This window comes from Lepidochelys kempii, chromosome 10, assembly GCF_965140265.1.
Source record: "Lepidochelys kempii isolate rLepKem1 chromosome 10, rLepKem1.hap2, whole genome shotgun sequence".
Lineage (NCBI taxonomy): Eukaryota > Metazoa > Chordata > Testudines > Cheloniidae > Lepidochelys > Lepidochelys kempii.
The window spans coordinates 30,673,804-30,691,576 of NC_133265.1; the positions used below are offsets into that span (position 1 = coordinate 30,673,804).

Below are 17,773 nucleotides of genomic sequence, written 5' to 3' on the forward strand. Positions count from 1 at the left end.
CAGCCCAGGGAATTTTTCATATGGACAAATTTGACATTTTGATTTAAAAGGGAGAGGGAGGGAGATTGGAGCTGCCTGGGACAGGGAGAGGAAACCCCCTCCTGCCAGATAAACCCTACCACGAGAGAGCATGTGCTGAACTAGCAGGCGGCCGGGGGGCGAGGGGGAAGATCTCTATCACCAGGCCCCATGGCTGTCCCATGACCATAGAGCTACTGCATAGCAAGGCTGACTCCATGCCTGCTTCTCCTTGCTCAGTTGCCTGTGACTGCTGCCTCCCCCTCTCAAAGGAAGGGGCATTTTCAAGTGAACTGCAGCTGGCCAGCTTCCAGCCCTGAGTATCTGCAGCCCCCCCCCCCCAAACCTACTCTAATAAAACAAGCACCTCCAAGTTCCTGGGCACTGCAGAGTGCTGGACTCTTTAATTAAAATACTTTTGATGATGCCCAGAGCCGGAAAGCATGGGTGGGTCCCCTCTCTGTCTCTTTGCATCTGACTGGGGGCCTCCTGTCAGCCCCAAGCTTTCTGGGATGCTCCCAAAGGGCTGTTCCACTCTTTCCTCCTCATTGTATCTGTTTTTTGTTGGTTGTTTCTAACTCCTTCCTCTGAAACATCAGAGATGGCTACAGGTGGTGTGGTGAGTTTGGCAGTCAGATTGGCAGTGACCTTGGGGGATTTTTGCCTTCCCCTGCAAAAGACAGGAGACAGGTTACTTGCCAGGAGTATCTGGGTCTAGCTCACTCAATCAATTCCCTGCCATTGCCTCAGGGGCCTCAGGCACTGCGCCTCAGTCCCTCTTGTTCTCTGCCTGTGACACACAGTCGTTTAGCCTCCCGAGGGTCAGAGTGCCTTGGCCTGATTCCAGTAGTTGGGTTTTGCGGGTGGGTGCTGGAGGTTGGTGGTGGCCTGTGGTAGCCAGGAGGTCAAGCAAGGTGATCTGGGCGCCCCTGCTGGCCTTGGGCTCTGTGGCTACACTGGTTTCGTTAAAGTGGTGTCACCTGCCAGTGTGGGTGCAGTTATTGGATAAAGGTGCTTACACCAGTGTGGCTGTTCCCCACCAGGGACGGAATAAGCTCTACAGGTATAAGGCTCCTCTTCTCACTGCATGCACACCAGTGGCTGTCCTGGCATAAAATCAACAGCTGTGTGGGGAGCAGGCTCCAGGCCCTGCCCCTCTCAGTGGCTTGCCTCTCCACCTGGAAGAGCTCTGCCATCCCTCTCCCGTCTCTGGCTCCCTCTCTCCACAGAAGCCAGGGGAGAGCCCTATATCGCAGCTGCCCCTCCTGCCTGCCAATCCGCCCTCCCCATGTCAGGGCCACACTAGCCTTCTCCCTGCCCAGCTCTGCTGCTGCTGCTGCCCTTTCATTGCTGGGAGGCTCAGCACAGCGGGGGAAGCTGAGGCCCGTGTGCTCTGGTGCTGCCAGCGCGCACCAAAGCAATTTCACTGCAGGCCCCGCCGCAGCAGCAGGGCGACCGGTGCTGCTGCTTGTCTGCCACGCTGCTGGGAGGGGCCCGGGCGCAGTCAGACTGCTGGGGAATAACTCCCAATAACGCCCATTGACTGTCCCTGGTGCTTGCTGCAGGGCTGTAATGCCTCCGAGGCTGGACTTAGGCGGGGTTATTCCTCTCGCCCCTCCCTCACGTGACACCCGTCTGCATTCGCTTTCTCCCAGAGCCGGGTTTAGCGTGGCACCTCGGCCCATGCCTGGCTAGCTCAGGCAGGGAGCTGAGGAGCCTTGACAGACGAGCACATGCTCTTTCAGCCGTGGAGTAGGCATTAGTGACTCGGGTGCCAGTGATAGGCACATTGCTAGTGGGGCCCTCTTTGGTGGGCAGGCGCTGCCTTTGCCAGTGGCATTGCACCCGGGCGCGGTATGGCCACACACTTCAGTCTTCGGTGCCGCCGTCTGCTGCTCGTCTGCAGGGGCCGCGCCTGCTGGCGACCCCCAGAGGGAGCGAGTGGAGAGGCCAGCCGCCCACTGAGTGGAAGCTGGGGGTGGGAGAAGAAAGGCTGCTTTGTTCTGGATCTGGGAATCCGGCATCGGGCTGACCAGTGCACTGCCTCCTGCAGAGGGAAGGGGACACCCATCTCGCTCTCAGAGCTGGAGGCTGAAATTCCCTGTGGCTTGTGGTGATGTAAAACTGGCCCCCGCCCCCAGCTTTGTGAGCTTTGATCCCCACCCTCGAGCGGCACCGACCCCCCCACCCCCAGTGGTGCTGCCACAATCTCACTGCGGGCAGAGGTCAAGAGGTGACCTGCCCGGAGGAAGGTGATCTCCTCCTAGCACAGATCTGGGGCTGGGAAGCGGAGCTCAAAGCATTCTCAAGCCAGAAGTGCCTCAGAATACCAGCGTGGACACGGGGGTTTCATTGCAAACTTGCCCTGTTTGCACTCGGCGGTGGAGCCACTTTAGTGCTGAGAGACCTTGGATCGCTGTCGAACCCAGCCATGTAGCACCTTACAAAATGGGGCGGCTATTTCACCCTCCTCCAAAACTGCCCCACTTTTGTGGCTGGGTGGGGAGTTCAATGTCCTCACGGAGTCTGAGTTCCTTGCTTAGGTAGATGACCCAGCACTGTATATCCGTCTTCAAGATCTCGCCATTTCCCTGCATGGCTCAACTGGCTTTGAGTTATTCACATGGAAATGAAGTGTTCCCACAGTGTTCCCAATCTGAACTGCTGCTGTGAGCGCCACAGACCAGGCACGGCCAGTTCAGGGGACTGGCCAGCTGCATGGCCAGAGGTGGTGTCTTTGCAAAAAAAAACTCCATGTCAGTGCAAATCAGGACCCTCAAATCTCCAGAACTCCCCTGTGTTAAGGCTGGTCCTGCGATGTTGGCCAAGCCTGGTTGTGAATCCCACATGATTTACTTGCTGATGGCCCATAGGGGGCACTGTGTGGCAGATAGGAGCAAACCGAACCTGTGGACCTTTCCCCTTGCATTGTGCTGCAGTAGCTTTATCCCAGTGGAGTGTGTGGCATGCCTAGGGTCCAGCCCAGACCCCATCAGGAGTGTTAATACTGCCTTCCCCTCCAGTTCCTCTCGAGGAGAGCGTTTCCTTTGCTCTCAGAAGCAGCGCTTGCTGGCAGGAGACTCACAAGTCCACGTAATGCTGGCTTGAGTCTGCTTGGGATGGAGGCAGGCTAATGCAATAGCTTAGGCAGGAGAGGGGAGGGCCTGGAGGTCTGATCCTCAGGGTGAAATAGCTAAACTCCCTGCAGGCCTGGGTTAGGTAGCAGCAGAGGCACCAGAGTGCATCTGCATTAGCAACAGGAGCTGCTGCAAACTGAATGGTGGCTGGCCCTGGCGTAAGTGTCCCCAGGGCTGCCCGAGCTCTCCAGGGAGCTTTGCCCTGCATTTGTGCTGCACTGCTCCGTTGCAGTTGCCCTCTCTCTAGGTACTGTCCCAGAGCTCCCAGCCCAGCCCCCCGAAGGGATGGCTCGAAGGTGATTTGGCAGAGCTTCGGGGGGGGGGGGGGAGCATGGGGAGCTGTGGGAGAAGAGGCCAAGCGCCTCAGAACACACTTTGGCAAAACAGCCCCCACCTGGGCTCCCCGGGGCTATGTAGAACAGTCAGTGGCAGCTGCCAACCTTGCCCCTTGTGCAGCACAATAGTCGACTAAGCTGGCCCCGTCCGTGGTGACCTGAGGAGTATTTGCGCCATGGGGGCTATTGCACCAGTGCTTCCTGCCCACGCTCCGGGGGTCCTCGGCACTGCTGAAGGCCTGGGAGTTAGCCTGGTTTGAAGCGCATCTAACCGAGCCCGTGCTGTGCCTGACCAGCACCTTGGGAGAGCACGTGTGTACGGACACTAGGTGTGTTACCGGCATGGGGAGGAAGGGTTACCACTTCAGCTATCTGCAGCCCACTATCAGCACAGCTCAGCATGGGATGGGTGTGGTTTGGGCACAGGGGAGGGTGCCACTGTTTCACGCCGGCTACTAGGCTTTGTCTTTTGGCTACTAGCTGTCAACTAATCGAGTCAAGCCCTGGTCAGCTTGATATGGTACCAGCCTGACCCTGGCTTGGAGACCAATCAGCAGCGCACTCTGTACAGGACAGATTTCAGAGTACCAGCCGTGTTAGTCTGTATTCACAAAAAGAAAAGGAGTACTTGTGGCACCTTAGAGACCAACCAATTTATTTGAGCATAAGCTTTCGTGAGCTACAGCTCACTTCATCGGATGCATTCAGTGGAAAATACAGTGGGGAGATTTATATACACAGAGAACATGAAACAATGGGTGTTACCATACTCACTGTAACAAAAGCGATCACTTAAGGTGAGCTATTACCAGCAGGAGAGTGTGGGGTACGGGGGGACACCTTTTGTAGTGATAATCAAGGTGGGCCATTTCCAGCAGTTGACAAGAACATCTGAGGAACAGCGGGGTGGTGGTGGGGAATAAACAAGGGGAAATAGTTTTACTTTGTGTAATGACCCATCCACTCCCAGTCTCTATTCAAGCCTAAGTTAATTGTATCCAGTTTGCAAATTAATCCCAATTCAGCAGTCTCTCGTTGGAGTCTGTTTTTGAAGTTTTTTTTGTTGAAGAATTGCAACTTTTAGGTCTGTAATTGAGTGACCAGAGAGATTGAAGTGTTCTCCAACTGGTTTTTGAATGTTATAATTCTTGACGTCTGATTTGTGTCCATTTATTCTTTTACGTAGAGACTGTCCAGTTTGACCAATGTACATGGCAGAGGGGCATTGCTAGCACATGATGGCATATATCACATTGGTAGATGTGCAGGTGAACGAGCCAACTGTGTCCACATATCTATTCGGGGGACACCATCATAGGGCCTAATCACATCAGCCACACTATCAGAGGCTCATTCACCTGCAAACTGGACAGTCTCTACATAAAAGAATAAATGGACACAAATCAGACGTCAAGAATTATAACATTCAAAAACCAGTTGGAGAATACTTCAATCTCTTTGGTCACTCGATTACAGACCTAAAAGTTGCAATTCTTCAACAAAAAAACTTCCAAAATGGACTCCAACGAGAGACTGCTGAATTGGAATTAATTTGCAAACTGGATACAATTAACTTAGGCTTGAATAGAGACTGGGAGTGGATGGGTCATTACACAAAGTAAAACTATTTCCCCTTGTTTATTCCCCCACCACCACCCGGCTGTTCCTCAGATGTTCTTGTCAACTGCTGGAAATGGCCCACCTTGATTATCACTACAAAAGGTCCCACCCAGCTCTCCTTCTGGTAATAGCTCACCTTAAGTTATCACTTTCATTACAGTGTGTGTGATAACACCCATTGTTTCATGTTCTCTATGTATATAAATCTCCCCACTGTATTTTTCCACTGAATGCATCCGATGAAGTGAGCTGTAGCTCACGAAAGCTTATGCTCCAATAAATTAGATAGTCTCTAAGGTGCCACAAGTACTCCTTTTCTTTTTGTACAGGACAGAGTGACTCAATACTGGACTAGTGGGGGGAGTTGCAGGTCTCTGTTCCTTGGCCAAGCTGGGAGAATCGCAGAGCTGGGATGGCAGGGGGCTGCTGGACAAGGTGGAGGTGCATTGGCCAAGCTGGGGGAGTCGCAGGGCTGGGCTAGCAGGTGGGGCTGCAGATCAGGCTTGAGGGGCTTTGGCAGAGGCATGTGGAGGAAGCTTGTTCACTCCACGCAGAGCCCTTGTCTCAGACACCACCATCCGGATCCATTAGCAGCTTCCTTGCCGGCAGGGCTGTCTCAGCTGGAGCCAGTGTGTCTTGACAAGGGAAGGGAAATCATGCTGAGGAACTTCTGCGCTCCCCAGCTCCGTGCAGCAGGCTGGGGGTTGCGTTCAGCAGGTGTGAGGCTGCTTTCCTCGCTGAAGGGAGCTGTGCAGGGCAAAGCCACCTCATGCCAGGAAGGTCTAGAAAGGCAGGAAAATCTAGAAAGGCAACGTTCCTGCTGTCCTGGCAGGGGCCTGGGAGTGTCAGGGAGCCAGGGGCTTATGGGCCTGGGGGAGACAGGAACTCGGCCTGGGCGATCACGATGGGCCCATCTGGCCTGGGAGTCTGCAACTCGTCCCCCGTGCCCTGGTTTCCTTTGACAAAGCAGGGGTGGAAGTGACCCTGGTCAGTCGGGCTGTGTCAAGTCCTGGGCCAGCGCGCAATAGCCCTGCAGGGCCTGCATTTTAAGGGCTGGCGTCCCACACCCCTCCAGAGCTCGAAATGGAGACCAGTCAGAGAGGCGGGTGCTCTAGTTAGCTACCACTGTGTAGCACGTGTGTCCGGGCCTGGGGGGCCCATCACATCACAGCTCTCTGAGCGCCGTTCGGCCTCCCACCCGCATTGTGCTGCCTGGAGCTAGAACAAACGCTCTGCCCTGTCTGAGAGCAGCTTTAAATCCGCCCACTCAGCTGAGTGCAAACGCCCGCCCTGCGTGCACACCCATCCTCTCCTCCATCTGCAGACCCCACCTGTACACCCTCCCGCCCCTTCCTCCCTGTGCAAACACCCCCCTTGTGTGCACACCCACCCCTCCTCCATCTGCCACCCTGTACACACCCCTGCCCCTTCGTCCCTGTGCAAACGCCCGCCCTGCGTGCACACCCATCCTCTCCTCCATCTGCAGACCCCACCTGTACACCCTCCTCCCATTCCTCCCTGTGCAAACACCCGCCCTGCGTGCACACCCACCCCTCCTCCATCTGCCACCCTGTACACACCCCCGCCCCTTCGTCCCTGTGCAAACACCCGCCCTGCGTGCACACCCACCCCTCCTCCATCTGCCACCCTGTACACACCCCTGCCCCTTCGTCCCTGTGCAAACACCCGCCCTGCGTGCACACCCATCCTCTCCTCCATCTGCAGACCCCACCTGTACACCCTCCTCCCATTCCTCCCTGTGCAAACACCCGCCCTGCGTGCACACCCACCCCTCCTCCATCTGCCACCCTGTACACACCCCTGCCCCTTCGTCCCTGTGCAAACACCCGCCCTGCGTGCACACCCATCCTCTCCTCCATCTGCAGACCCCACCTGTACACCCTCCTCCCATTCCTCCCTGTCCAAACACCCGCCCTGCGTGCACACCCACCCCTCCTCCATCTGCCACCCTGTACACACCCCCGCCCCTTCGTCCCTGTGCAAACGCCCGCCCTGCGTGCACACCCACCCCTCCTCCATCTGCAGACCCCACCTGTACACCCTCCCCCCATTCCTCCCTGTGCAAACACCCGCCCTGCGTGCACACCCACCCCTCCTCCATCTGCCACCCTGTACACACACACACCCTTCCTCCGTGTGCAAACACGTGTCCTGCATGTACAGCCACCCTCTGCTCCATCTGCAGACCCCACCCTGTACACCCTCCCGCCCCTTCCTCCCCGTGCAAATGCCCGCTCTGTGTGCACACCCGCCCCTCCTCCATCTGCCACCCTGTACACACCCCCACCCCTTCCTCCCCTGTGCAAATGCCTGCCCTGCATGCATACCCATGCCCTCTCCATCTGCAGACCCCACTGTATACGAAACCCACCCCTTCCTCCTTGTGCAAATGCCCACCCTGCATGCACACCCACCCCCCCTCCATCTGCAGACCCCACCTGTACACAGCCCCACCCCTTCCTGTGTGCAAACTCCACCATGGGCGAATACCATCTGCTGGCCCATGCGTGCAAACCCCATCCTGTGCAAAGCCTCCCCTGTACGTGCATACATGTCCCATGCATACAAATCCCACCTTGTGTGCATGCCTGCCCCCGTGTGTGCCAGTCCCAACTCGTGCACAGCCCTCCCCTGTCTGTACAATCCCCACCCATGTGCAGGCTCATCCCTGCTCTCCTCCTTGTGTCAAGTGCCCCTAGCAAAGCACATCAGTGTTGGAATCCCCCTCCCATCTGCACACAGCTGTGGGGGGGGGCGGGGGAGGAACCCCTGCAGTTGCATCCTGGGGGTGAGATGTGATGGCAGCGCAGTGTTCCCCACCATGCCCTCTGGCCGCAGTGTTTCCCCTGCGTAAGGGCTGAGCCAGCTGGGACAGGGGCCCGGCCGGGTTGGCCGCGGGTTCGGGTGGTGCCGGGGGCTAAGAGAGACCTTGTGCTGGCACGCTGATTTCCTGTGCCACTAGCGTTTGTTTATGGTGAACAACCAGCCCTGGAAGAAGCAGCCCCACCGCTCATGTGGGCTTCAGTCCCTTCAGGCTAATTCCCCCTGCACCTGCAATCCAACAGCTGCCCCAGCACCGCCTCCTTCTCTGGACACATGACTGACTCCAGCCCCCTCCTTGGCCCACACCCTGGAAGGGTCACAAAGACGAGACCTGGAGCCTCTGGGGAAAGCTATAGCCCGGGAAAGAGGGGAGTGCAGGGCTGCTCGAAGGGTCCTGCATGGGGAGGCAATGGGGAGGTCTAGGATAGGGACTGGACACCTGCTGGGCTGTCCTAAGCCCTGGGAGGAACATACAGAGGGCCCAAGAGTCGAGAGGGCAGGTGGGTGGGTGGCCAGTCAGGGCACTGGGAACACCAGCTCCTGCCATTCTCAAGACCCCAACCACAGAAGCAGAAGAGTGGGAGGTGGATACAGTGTTCGGGGCTAGATGGACTCTTGCAATGACTCCCCTTCTGTACGCTGGTCACTTTCACTTCTCCTTCCCAGGGGTCTGGCTGCCAGCTCCTCCCTCCAGTGCAGAATCCCCAGGTCTGCTCCCTCCTGGTCTGTGTTACTGAGGCTCCGGGGAAGAATGTTCTTTAAACCACCCGTGACTCCGAGAGCGGCAAGATCCGGGCACTGGGGCTGTGCCAGCCTAGCCTCCCAGTGCAGCAGGGACTGTCCGCTAGCATCTCCCCGGGTTAGGTTTCCCGCCTGAGGTGACATAAGGGGCCAGCGGGGGTCACCGGTCACCCCATGAGAGTCTCCAGCAGGGAAGAGATCCTAGACCGCAGTGATGGTGGAAGGGGGAGTGGCACACCTGCCATCTGCATTTGCTAACACATGGGGAGTCTAAGGAGACAGCAGTAAAATCCCTAGTCCCATGCCCAGGTGGGAGTGCTGGGACATGTGGGGTATCCGGATTTTTGGATACCTGGGGGCATGTGGGGCTGTCGAGGGAGGTGGGAGCTAGGCTAGCTTAGACACCAGGGCATCTTGGGGTGTATGGGACTATCAGGGGTTCTGCTAAGCTAATAGCTGAAGGGCTGCAGCAGAAAGCCAAGCAGGGGAAGAGAGGAGGGGAAGTGAGCAGTGGCCCGTGCTTTCCAAACCAGGACCTGGGGAGGAGATGGGGGCAGGCTGGTTGTGGTGTCCTCCCATTCGTGAGTGAACCAAGCTTGTGCCCTGCCGATCCTGCACCCCCATGTCTGGGGACCAGAGGCCCCGCCATCTCCCCTGCCTGCTGTCCATTGCTTCCTCTGCGGCTCAGCAATGCTCTGCCGGCCGTGTCCAGGAGCTCAGCAGAGAGATGGGGTGGGGAAAAAGGAGTGGCCAGTTTGGCAAGACAGGGGAGTGTGTCCTGGATCCCACATGCCCATCTGCTGCCTCTGGGCATGGTGGGAGCGCAGCTCACACGGCCCTCTCTCTCTCCCCATGCAGGGCAGAGCGGCCTGGGGAAGTCGACAATGGTGAACACCCTCTTCAAGTCGAAGGTGAGTCGGAAACCTACAGGCCCCGGCTATGAGGAGCACGTCCCAAAGACAGTGCAGCTGCAGTCCGTCACCCACGGTAAGGTCCCCTGCTCCTCAGCCCTCCAGGAGCCGCGGGAAGGACCCCTTCCTCTCCCACCATGTCTTTTCCTCTGGGAGCCCCCATGACATCTGTCTCTCATGCAGCCCCCCCTCCTGCCAGATGCCCCACCCTGACCCCCTCCCCCATCCCTCTGGCAGTTCTGGCATAGCCTTGGACCCTTCCCCCCATGAGTGGCAGAGTGGACTCTTTGGGCCCAGCAAGGCCTCACCCTTGCCCCATGGGCCCCAGCCCACCCTGCCATCCCCAGCCGGCTGGCACTCGCTAGTCTCTTCCCGACAATTTCAGACGCGCCTGCTGCCCTGGGAAACATAGGCTCCTTTGCGAGTCTCCGGCTTGGCCGCTCCCTGTCCTGAGAGCGACCCCCCCCAGGGGAAGGCCTGCCTGCCCGTGGCTCCTGCCTCTCTGCTCCAGGCAGGGGAGTGAGAGCTCAGCAGGCATGGGGGCACTTCCCTGGCCACGGCAAAGCTCCCATTGACTTCACTGGGGCAGGATCTGGCCCCACAGTCCCCGTCCTCCCAGCCCGGCCTGCCAGGGTGCCCCCAGGGCCGTTGCTGCTGCCCCCTGGCCTGGTCAAGCCTAGTGGATGGGATTCGCCACACTGTGCCCCAGGTGCTAGACAGTCACCAAGGTCCCTCTCCAGCCCCCACAGCTGCTAGTTCCAGGCCTGGATGGCTTTGCTGCATGTGTCCGGGAAAATGCCCTAGCGGAGTGTGCCCAGAGAGCAGTGGGAAGTCAGCGGGAGCTGGGGAGGGGCTCTGTGCAAGGGATACCCAGTGGGGGGTCAGGGGACTCCTAGAGCCACCCCGTGACCTTGCACCCTCTGCCCCCGCTAGTTATCGAAGAGAAGGGCGTGAAGATGAAGCTGACTGTGACAGACACACCGGGGTTCGGCGACCAGATCAACAATGAAAACTGGTAAGTTCCACCCGGTTCTGGGGACCCCAAGGGCAATGTGAGCTGGGCGGGAGGGAGCCCAGCATTGCTGGCCAGGGGTGGGCCATAGAAGGAAGGGCACCAGGAAAGGCTTAGTCTGAGCAGCTGGTTGGTAATAACATGACACCCTGGCACCAAAGGGTCATACCCTGGCACTGTGGACTCTGCCTTTCAGCTGTGTGAACTAGATCCATTGAGCTCCAGGCAGTTACTATGGGGGGTTTCAGAGGAGACCCTAAAATCCAGCTGTACTCTGCTCTGCAGGGACACCAAAGTTCTTGGGACACTTCTGTAAGAGATAGGGATTTGGTTAAAACACCACCCCCTTCCTCCAGCCCCACCTCGCCAAAGGCTTTGTGCCACACTGTCAGATCTGAGCACCTTCTGCTGTGTGCCGGTGCTGCTCTCTGCCCCAGAGGTGGCTGCCTTTCAGTGGTGGGTGGGACAGTTCCTGTGTGTGCAGTGCACACAGTGCCTAGGGGTTGCGGGTGATCAATCTCTTGCCTCCTTTCCCATTGCCCAGCTGGGACCCCATCATCAAGTACATCAACGAGCAATACGAGAAGTACCTGAGAGAGGAGATCCTCATCAGCCGCAAACAGAAGATCCCAGACACCAGGGTCCACAGCTGTGTGTACTTCGTGCCACCTACTGGCCACTGGTGAGCCGTGATCAGTCTCTGCCTGCTCCTGAGTGCCCAGTGCCCTGCCTGGCTAACCAAATGCCCTGCTGGGCTTACCTCTCCCTAGGGGGGGCAGCCTGAGCCCTTTGCAAGGGATTGGCTGGCTCATGGAGCTGCTAGTAGGATGAGGAAGCCGGCTTGCCTCCGGCCGGGGCAATAACCAGCTCAGCTGGCTGTGGGCCTGTGTGCAACGTGTGACTCTGTCTTTGGCCAGTTCCTAGCGAAGGAGAGTCCACGTCCTGGCTGGCCTCCTGCTGCCCATCTCAGCGGGCCCCTCTGGGTCAGCCCCACTGCTAGGGCTGTGTGGGTGAACTCACCTCGCTGCTGCTGCTGTCAGTCGCTGGAGGCCTTGGCTCTCCATTCCCATTGGCCTCTCTGCTCTGGATACCTGGTGGTGCCACTGATCTGAGGACAGTGGCTGGTCGTCTCTGCCCCAGTCTGCCAGGGTGGGGCCCATGTCTGGGGGGAGGCGGGGAAAGCAGCCTGAGCATGGAGCGTCTCCAATCTTGTTGCGCCAGCGCCCCCCTCTGGCCACGCTGAACAGCCAGGGCTTTCCCTCCCAGGCTGCGTCCCTTGGATCTGGAGTTCATGAGGCGGCTGAGTAAGATCGTCAACATGGTGCCAGTGATCGCCAAGGCGGATACCCTGACCCTGGAGGAACGGGCCGAGTTCAAGCAAAGGGTGAGGGGCCTTGTAAGAGAGAGGTGGAGCTTTTACCTCACCTGGGAGGAGGGCAGGCCAGCACAGCTGTGCATGGGAACCCCAGAGCCCTTGGGGCAAGGCTGGGCATAGGCAGCATGGCTTGAGGTGCCTCTCAGGGTGGGTTGGGGGCTGAGCGACGTTAAAGGGACTGGCCAGGACCACAGCACCGAGGGCCGGCCTGGGTAAGATTGCCTCAAACAGCTGGGCGGTCTCCAATAGGGCCAGGGCAACCCAAAAACCCACGGGTCTCTTGCGGTAAGACAGAGGCATCTGTGTGTCTCTTCTCCCCCCAGCTGAGCAGAGGCACAACAGGGACAGAGAGGAAAGCAGGAGGAGGCCGCAGCTCATGGTCACGGCATCTGACACCCGAGTAAGGGGGTTAACCTGAGTGTCCCAGCCAAATATCAGCTCCTGCAATGACACCCTGCCCACCTGAAATCCCCCCCATGCGAGTCAACTGGATACAGGGTTCTAAGCACATAGGTAGTGTTGCTGCGTGCTGTTTAACAAGTTCCCACTCCACCCCAGAGGTGGCCACATTTCAGTGGTAGGAGAGATTATATGCTCTCATGAGGGCTTTAGGATGAACGGTAGCCAACTCCATTGCTAGCACAGAGCAATTTCACAGGCGCTGTCTCCTACAGATCCAGAAGGACTTGAAGGCCCACGGCATCAGCGTCTATCCCCAGGAGGATTTTGATGACAACCCAGACGACAGGATATTGAATAATAAAATTCGTGTGAGTGCTGGGAGGCTGCGTGGGGGCAGGGGGGGGCAAAGAGCTGAGCTGGGCGGTGATTGGCTGTGGTGGGGTACTCTGTGTCCCTCTCTGGCTGGGACAGGCGGACGGACAGCTGTGCTGGGCAGTGACAGCAGCGCTGAGGAGGGAGCCTGACCCTGAGTTGCAGTGCCAGGGCCCACGGATCGGAGAGGTGGGCCTGTCCCAGTTCTACAGTGACTCTGCCCCCTCTTCCTGTCCAGGACAAAATCCCCTTCGCAGTGGTTGGAGCGGACAAGGAGCATCAGGTGAACGGGAAGAGGGTCCTGGGCCGCAAGACCAAGTGGGGGATCATTGAAGGTAACGGCTCCCTCGAACGTGGGTGGGGCACAGCTCCTAGCACTGAGATGGATCCGGTCCCCCAGCTCCCAGTGGACCCCCGCTAACACTGGCTCTGTCCCCCTGTCGTGGCTGGTCTGTGGACGGAGGGTCTGGAGGGCTCCTGAGCCTTGGGCTGGTAGATCCACTGTCCCTCGCAGATGCGACCCAGCCAGGGGCCTGGTTACACCCTGGTGAAGTTGGGTTCTCCGGCATATCGCTCCTCTTGCATCTGCACTCCCAGCCCCTGCTGTTTTCGGCAGGCTTCTGGAGCCCTGTGCCCAATGGTGCCCTTGTGTCCAAAGCCAGCTCCAGCTGTCCTCCCAGCTCCTTCCCGGGCCCACTGAATGGGCCGCCTTTCCAGGCCAGCTCCTCCTCCAGGCCAGAAGGTTTCCTTTGGCCCTGAGAGTAGGCTGTGACCCAGCAGTGAGCAAGGGCTCAGGTAGAGGGCACTCAGCAGCAACAAGCCTGGCTCTTGGTATTGAGGGTTTCTGGTCCTGCCCTGACCCCCGGGGCTGGCATTGGGGCGGAAGGAGTGGATGAGGGTTAAGGAAAGGGGCCCAAACTTCTTAGAGTGGGGCAAAGTTTCGGACTGGCCCATCCTGCCCGTACATCCCTAGTCAGGCCCTTCAGCCCCCGTCCTGGGGCCTGTGTGCGTGAGTGTTGGGGCAGTGGGCAGACTGCCAAGCGGCTGGGACCCTCCCCAGAGCTCCGACACGCCGCGCTTGCTCTAGGAACTCTCCTGTGCTAAGCCCCCTTCCGCTCCTGTAACGCTGCCCAGCATCTGTGGGATGCAGCTGTGATCACACCACTGCCTTCACCTCTCGCTCCCAGCGATCTGCCAGGCTGCTGTGATACCTGGCACCTGCAGCAAGCGCCCCTCCCAGCATCACACCTGGGCTGCAATAAACCTGACACGCAGGGCCTCTGCCCGCACCCAGGGAAGTGCAGCAAGCAGGTATCCTCCTGAGCACTGATGCAGCCCGTGCAGCGGGGAGCTCCGCCCCAAGAGACCCATGGGGTGCAGAGGGGCCCAGTGGGGAGCTGGGGCAGCTGGAGCCTGTCTGGGCCCTGCCCACTCCACTCTGGAGCTGTGCTGCTCCCTGGCGCCAGGGATCCGCAGTCTCTGCTGAGAGCCTGTTGGCAGAGCTGGGGTGAAGCGTGTGCAGCACCGAGCCCATCCCTCGCAGCCAGCACAGACAGGACATACGCTGCCCTCGGGCCACCCTGGGGGCAGCCTGCTGAGCTGGTCACAATGACGCCAGCGGGAACGTGGCCCGTTATATCTGCCAGACGGCCCTGAGCTTTCCGCCACCCTCCAGCACCGTGTGTGTAGGGTGTGCTGGGCTCCATGGGCCTCATCCGCAGGCAGGGACGCTGTGGTGCTCTGCCATGCCTGCGCTCCTGCAGTCTGAGCAACGGAACCACCCGTCCTCCCCCCTCATCCCAAGCAGTTGCTGTAGCCTCAAGCCCTTTCCCCTTGTGAGCCCTTGCACCTGCGCCTGGCTGGTGCTGGGGGTCAGCTGGGGCCTGGGAAGAGCTTCTCTGGAGCGCGTTACCAAGGGCCTCTTCATTTATCAAAGACAGCTGGAACCGTGCGGCCACGGCGCTGCCAGGTAACCCGTCAGAACGCTGGCTGAAGGCTCCCAGCTGCTGCTCCGTGCCAGAGGGAGAGCTCGCCAGCGTCTCGCCGTGCGTGGAGGGGACTGGCACGGCTGCAGGGGGGAGCTGGCCTGGCGCTCCCACACCCATGCAAAGCCAGGCTGACACACATGAGCCCCTAAGCACGCGCTGTGTGTGTGGAACTGTGCCGGGGGACACACGTAATATGAAAGACATGGGCTGGAAGGGACCTCGAGCGGCCGATTAGTCCAGCCCCCTGCGCTGAGGCAGGACCAAGGAAACCTAGACCCTCCCCGACAGGTGTTTGTCAGCGGGTATACCCATGTGTAGCCATCATACGTGTGCTACTGTGTATTTATTTGTATTATCGCAGGGCTTCCCCACCTCCCCCCCTGTTCACAACCCCTGTACGTGCACGCACGGTGAGTGCTCCCTGTCACTCACATACCCAGACTCTCACTGCACATGCAAAGTCTCTGAACACCACTGGACGCATAGCTACCCCCAGGAGCAGCCCCACAGACACACGCCTCCACGTACGAACACACGTGCAACCCTCAGACATGACTAGATCCCCAACAGAGACGTGCAAACCGGGGCTGTTCCTGGGTCCCCCTGCAGTGCTTGTTGGGGTCCCGTTGCTGTGCCCAGTCCATCCGGGCAGGCCTCATGGAGCACCATGCTTTGGCTGCTGCCTAGACGTAGCACCCTGGAGTTGGGCTGCTCTTTTGAACACAGGGATGCCGCTGTTCTGTTGAGATTGCAGCTGCCTGGATGTCGCCCCTGCCTTCCCGCCCTCCCCGACCCCTTGCCATTTACCCAGTGCACATACATAGGAGCCTGCTGCCCCCTAGTGACCACCTGCCTCCTTGCAGTTCCCCAGCAGGAGTGAAGGGCTCCAAGGTTCCTCTGAGGGCAGGATCTAGTCTCCCAGTAAGGGACAGAGTGGACAAGATGCAGCTAAAAGACAAGGCGGGGGATGGGATGGTGGCAGGACATGGGGTGCTGCTCTGACCAGGGTGGCTTTGAATGCATTCCTTGGGCATCTGAGTCACTCCCGTTCTCCACCAGGGTGGTAGGGTCTACAACTAGTCTGTGTCTTGTTTTTCAGTGGAGAACCCAGCGCACTGTGAATTCCCCCTGCTCCGAGACCTGCTCATCCGGTGAGATGCCCGGCTCGGCCCACCCCCCTAACGCACAGGGAGAGGGGTACAGCCCCAGGCACGCAGGGTAGGGTTGGGGAGGGCCTGGCCCCAGCTGGGAGCCCATCCCTGTGCGGGGCTCAGCACCCTCCACTGCCAGGGAAAGCTGTTGGGGTTGGGTCACTCAGCAGGGAGTGCAGGATTGGGCTGGGGTCCTGGAGGGGAAGCCATGGGACAGTGAGGGCAGCCCTTGGGGGACTGGCAGAGGGGGTGGTGCTACTGGAGGGAGAGGGAGGGGGCTGGAGCCCCTCATAGTGGGATGGCTTTTAAAGCACAAGCTTAGCCTATTTGGGGGCCTCTGGCTGCAGGGCCTAGGGCCTGGCTGGAGCTGTTCTTCCTGCCCCTTTACCCTCCTAACTCTCACTTTCCACCCGCCCCAGTTCCCACCTGCAGGATCTCAAGGACATCACCCACAATGTGCATTATGAGAGCTACCGCGTGCAGCGGCTCAACGAGAGCAACCAGCTGGCGCTGAGCCCCGTCAACAGGCTGCTGGGGAAGGACGAGGTGGAGAGCAACCTCTGAGCAGTGAGAGCAGGGCGTCCTCCTCCCAGACAGCGCCCACAGACTGGCTGAAGGGGGGAGGAGCTGAGATCCCCACCCCGTGGACAGAGCTCCTCTGTTCTCACTGCCCTGCCCAAGTGCCCTAGTGCTGGGCCAGACACTGACTCTGCCGATGCACCAACACCTTCCAGCCATGCAACAGCCTTAAGCAAGGAGTGACTCCTGGGGGGCCGTGCCAGGCGCGGCCTCAAGGGCCCCACTGCTCCCCATCCGTTCCTCCTGCTTCCCCGACGCCCGTCCCCCTTGGCGACTTTGCATGGAGCTCGTAGGTTCCTGGCACATGCACCCCGTGCACCTCTGCCCCGACAAGCATGCCCCAGTTCTGGAGGGAGCCCTGCCCTACCAAAGAGGCACAGTCTGGAGCCAGTGGGCCTGACCCCCCGCGACGCACCCACAGGAAGGTGTGTTGGCACAGGGCCTTTCCCACCTCATGCCGTTGTCCCCAGGACTGGGGCAGCCTCAGGCCTGCGCTGCTGAGAACAGCCTCCCCTCCTGGTCTTCCCCACGTCGGCTGCTGCCCTGAGCCTCCAGCTCCTTTGGGAGTCCCTGTGCCTGCATCCCCCAACGAGGGGGGACTGGAGTAGAACACTGCCCCGCATGCTGTGGGGCAGAGGGGGCCTGGGGTGAGAGGGGCAGAGCTAGTCCTTCCTGCTGTGGGGTAGAGGGAGCTCTGGGGCTGGGGAGGCAGAGCCAGCCCTTCCTGCTGGGGGCGAGCAAAGCTCTGGGAGATGGAGGTACCCAGCCAGCCAGCCTCTCCTATGCCCTTAGGGGACAGCCTCGTGGAATCGCTCTCGGATTCTCAATCCTCGTGGAATGACCCATCCTACAGAGGGCTAGAGCCTGTAGCTGCCCCACAGGGTTAGGGAAAAGGTGGGGTGGGCAGTGCTAAGGTTTGGGGAATAGCAGAGAGGGACGGAGGCCCAACCGACTGCCCATTGGGCAGAGTCACCAGCACTGTGTGTTCAAAACACACATGGGCTGGGAAAAGCCCGGGGGGGTGGGGAGATGGATGCAGGCTGTCCCAGCCAGGGGGAGAGGTACTGGTGGGAGGGCCAGGGCTGGGGCTGAGCTCCAGGCAGCAGAAGGAGCGAGGGGTATCACAGGGGAATCCCCCCAGCCCGCAGGGCGGGCGGTGCTTGGCCATTTACTCTCCTCTGAAAAGCTGGGGCTGGGGCTGGGGCTCGTTCTCTCGCTGCAGTCTCTGGTCACACATTAAAGATCCCCCTGCAACCTTGGCCTGGTGTCCCCCCTGTTCATCCCCCCA

At 59.4% G+C, this 17,773-nt stretch overlaps 1 protein-coding gene across 5 annotated transcripts in view; it reads left to right on the plus strand.

Annotated features, from left to right (window-relative positions):
• Positions 1-17,744, plus strand: part of SEPTIN12 (septin 12) — an 82,142-nt gene extending 64,398 nt beyond the window's left edge. For all 5 annotated transcript variants that reach the window (XM_073362595.1, XM_073362594.1, XM_073362598.1 and 2 more), the window contains 8 exons: positions 9,554-9,682; positions 10,540-10,621; positions 11,163-11,300; positions 11,885-12,002; positions 12,668-12,763; positions 13,006-13,102; positions 15,855-15,906; positions 16,326-17,744. In XM_073362595.1, coding sequence (XP_073218696.1) covers positions 9,554-9,682; positions 10,540-10,621; positions 11,163-11,300; positions 11,885-12,002; positions 12,668-12,763; positions 13,006-13,102; positions 15,855-15,906; positions 16,326-16,470 — 857 coding nt within the window. In that variant the 3' untranslated portion in view covers positions 16,471-17,744. The remainder of the gene's footprint in view (positions 1-9,553; positions 9,683-10,539; positions 10,622-11,162; positions 11,301-11,884; positions 12,003-12,667; positions 12,764-13,005; positions 13,103-15,854; positions 15,907-16,325) is intronic.
• Positions 17,745-17,773: the final 29 nt, after the last annotated feature.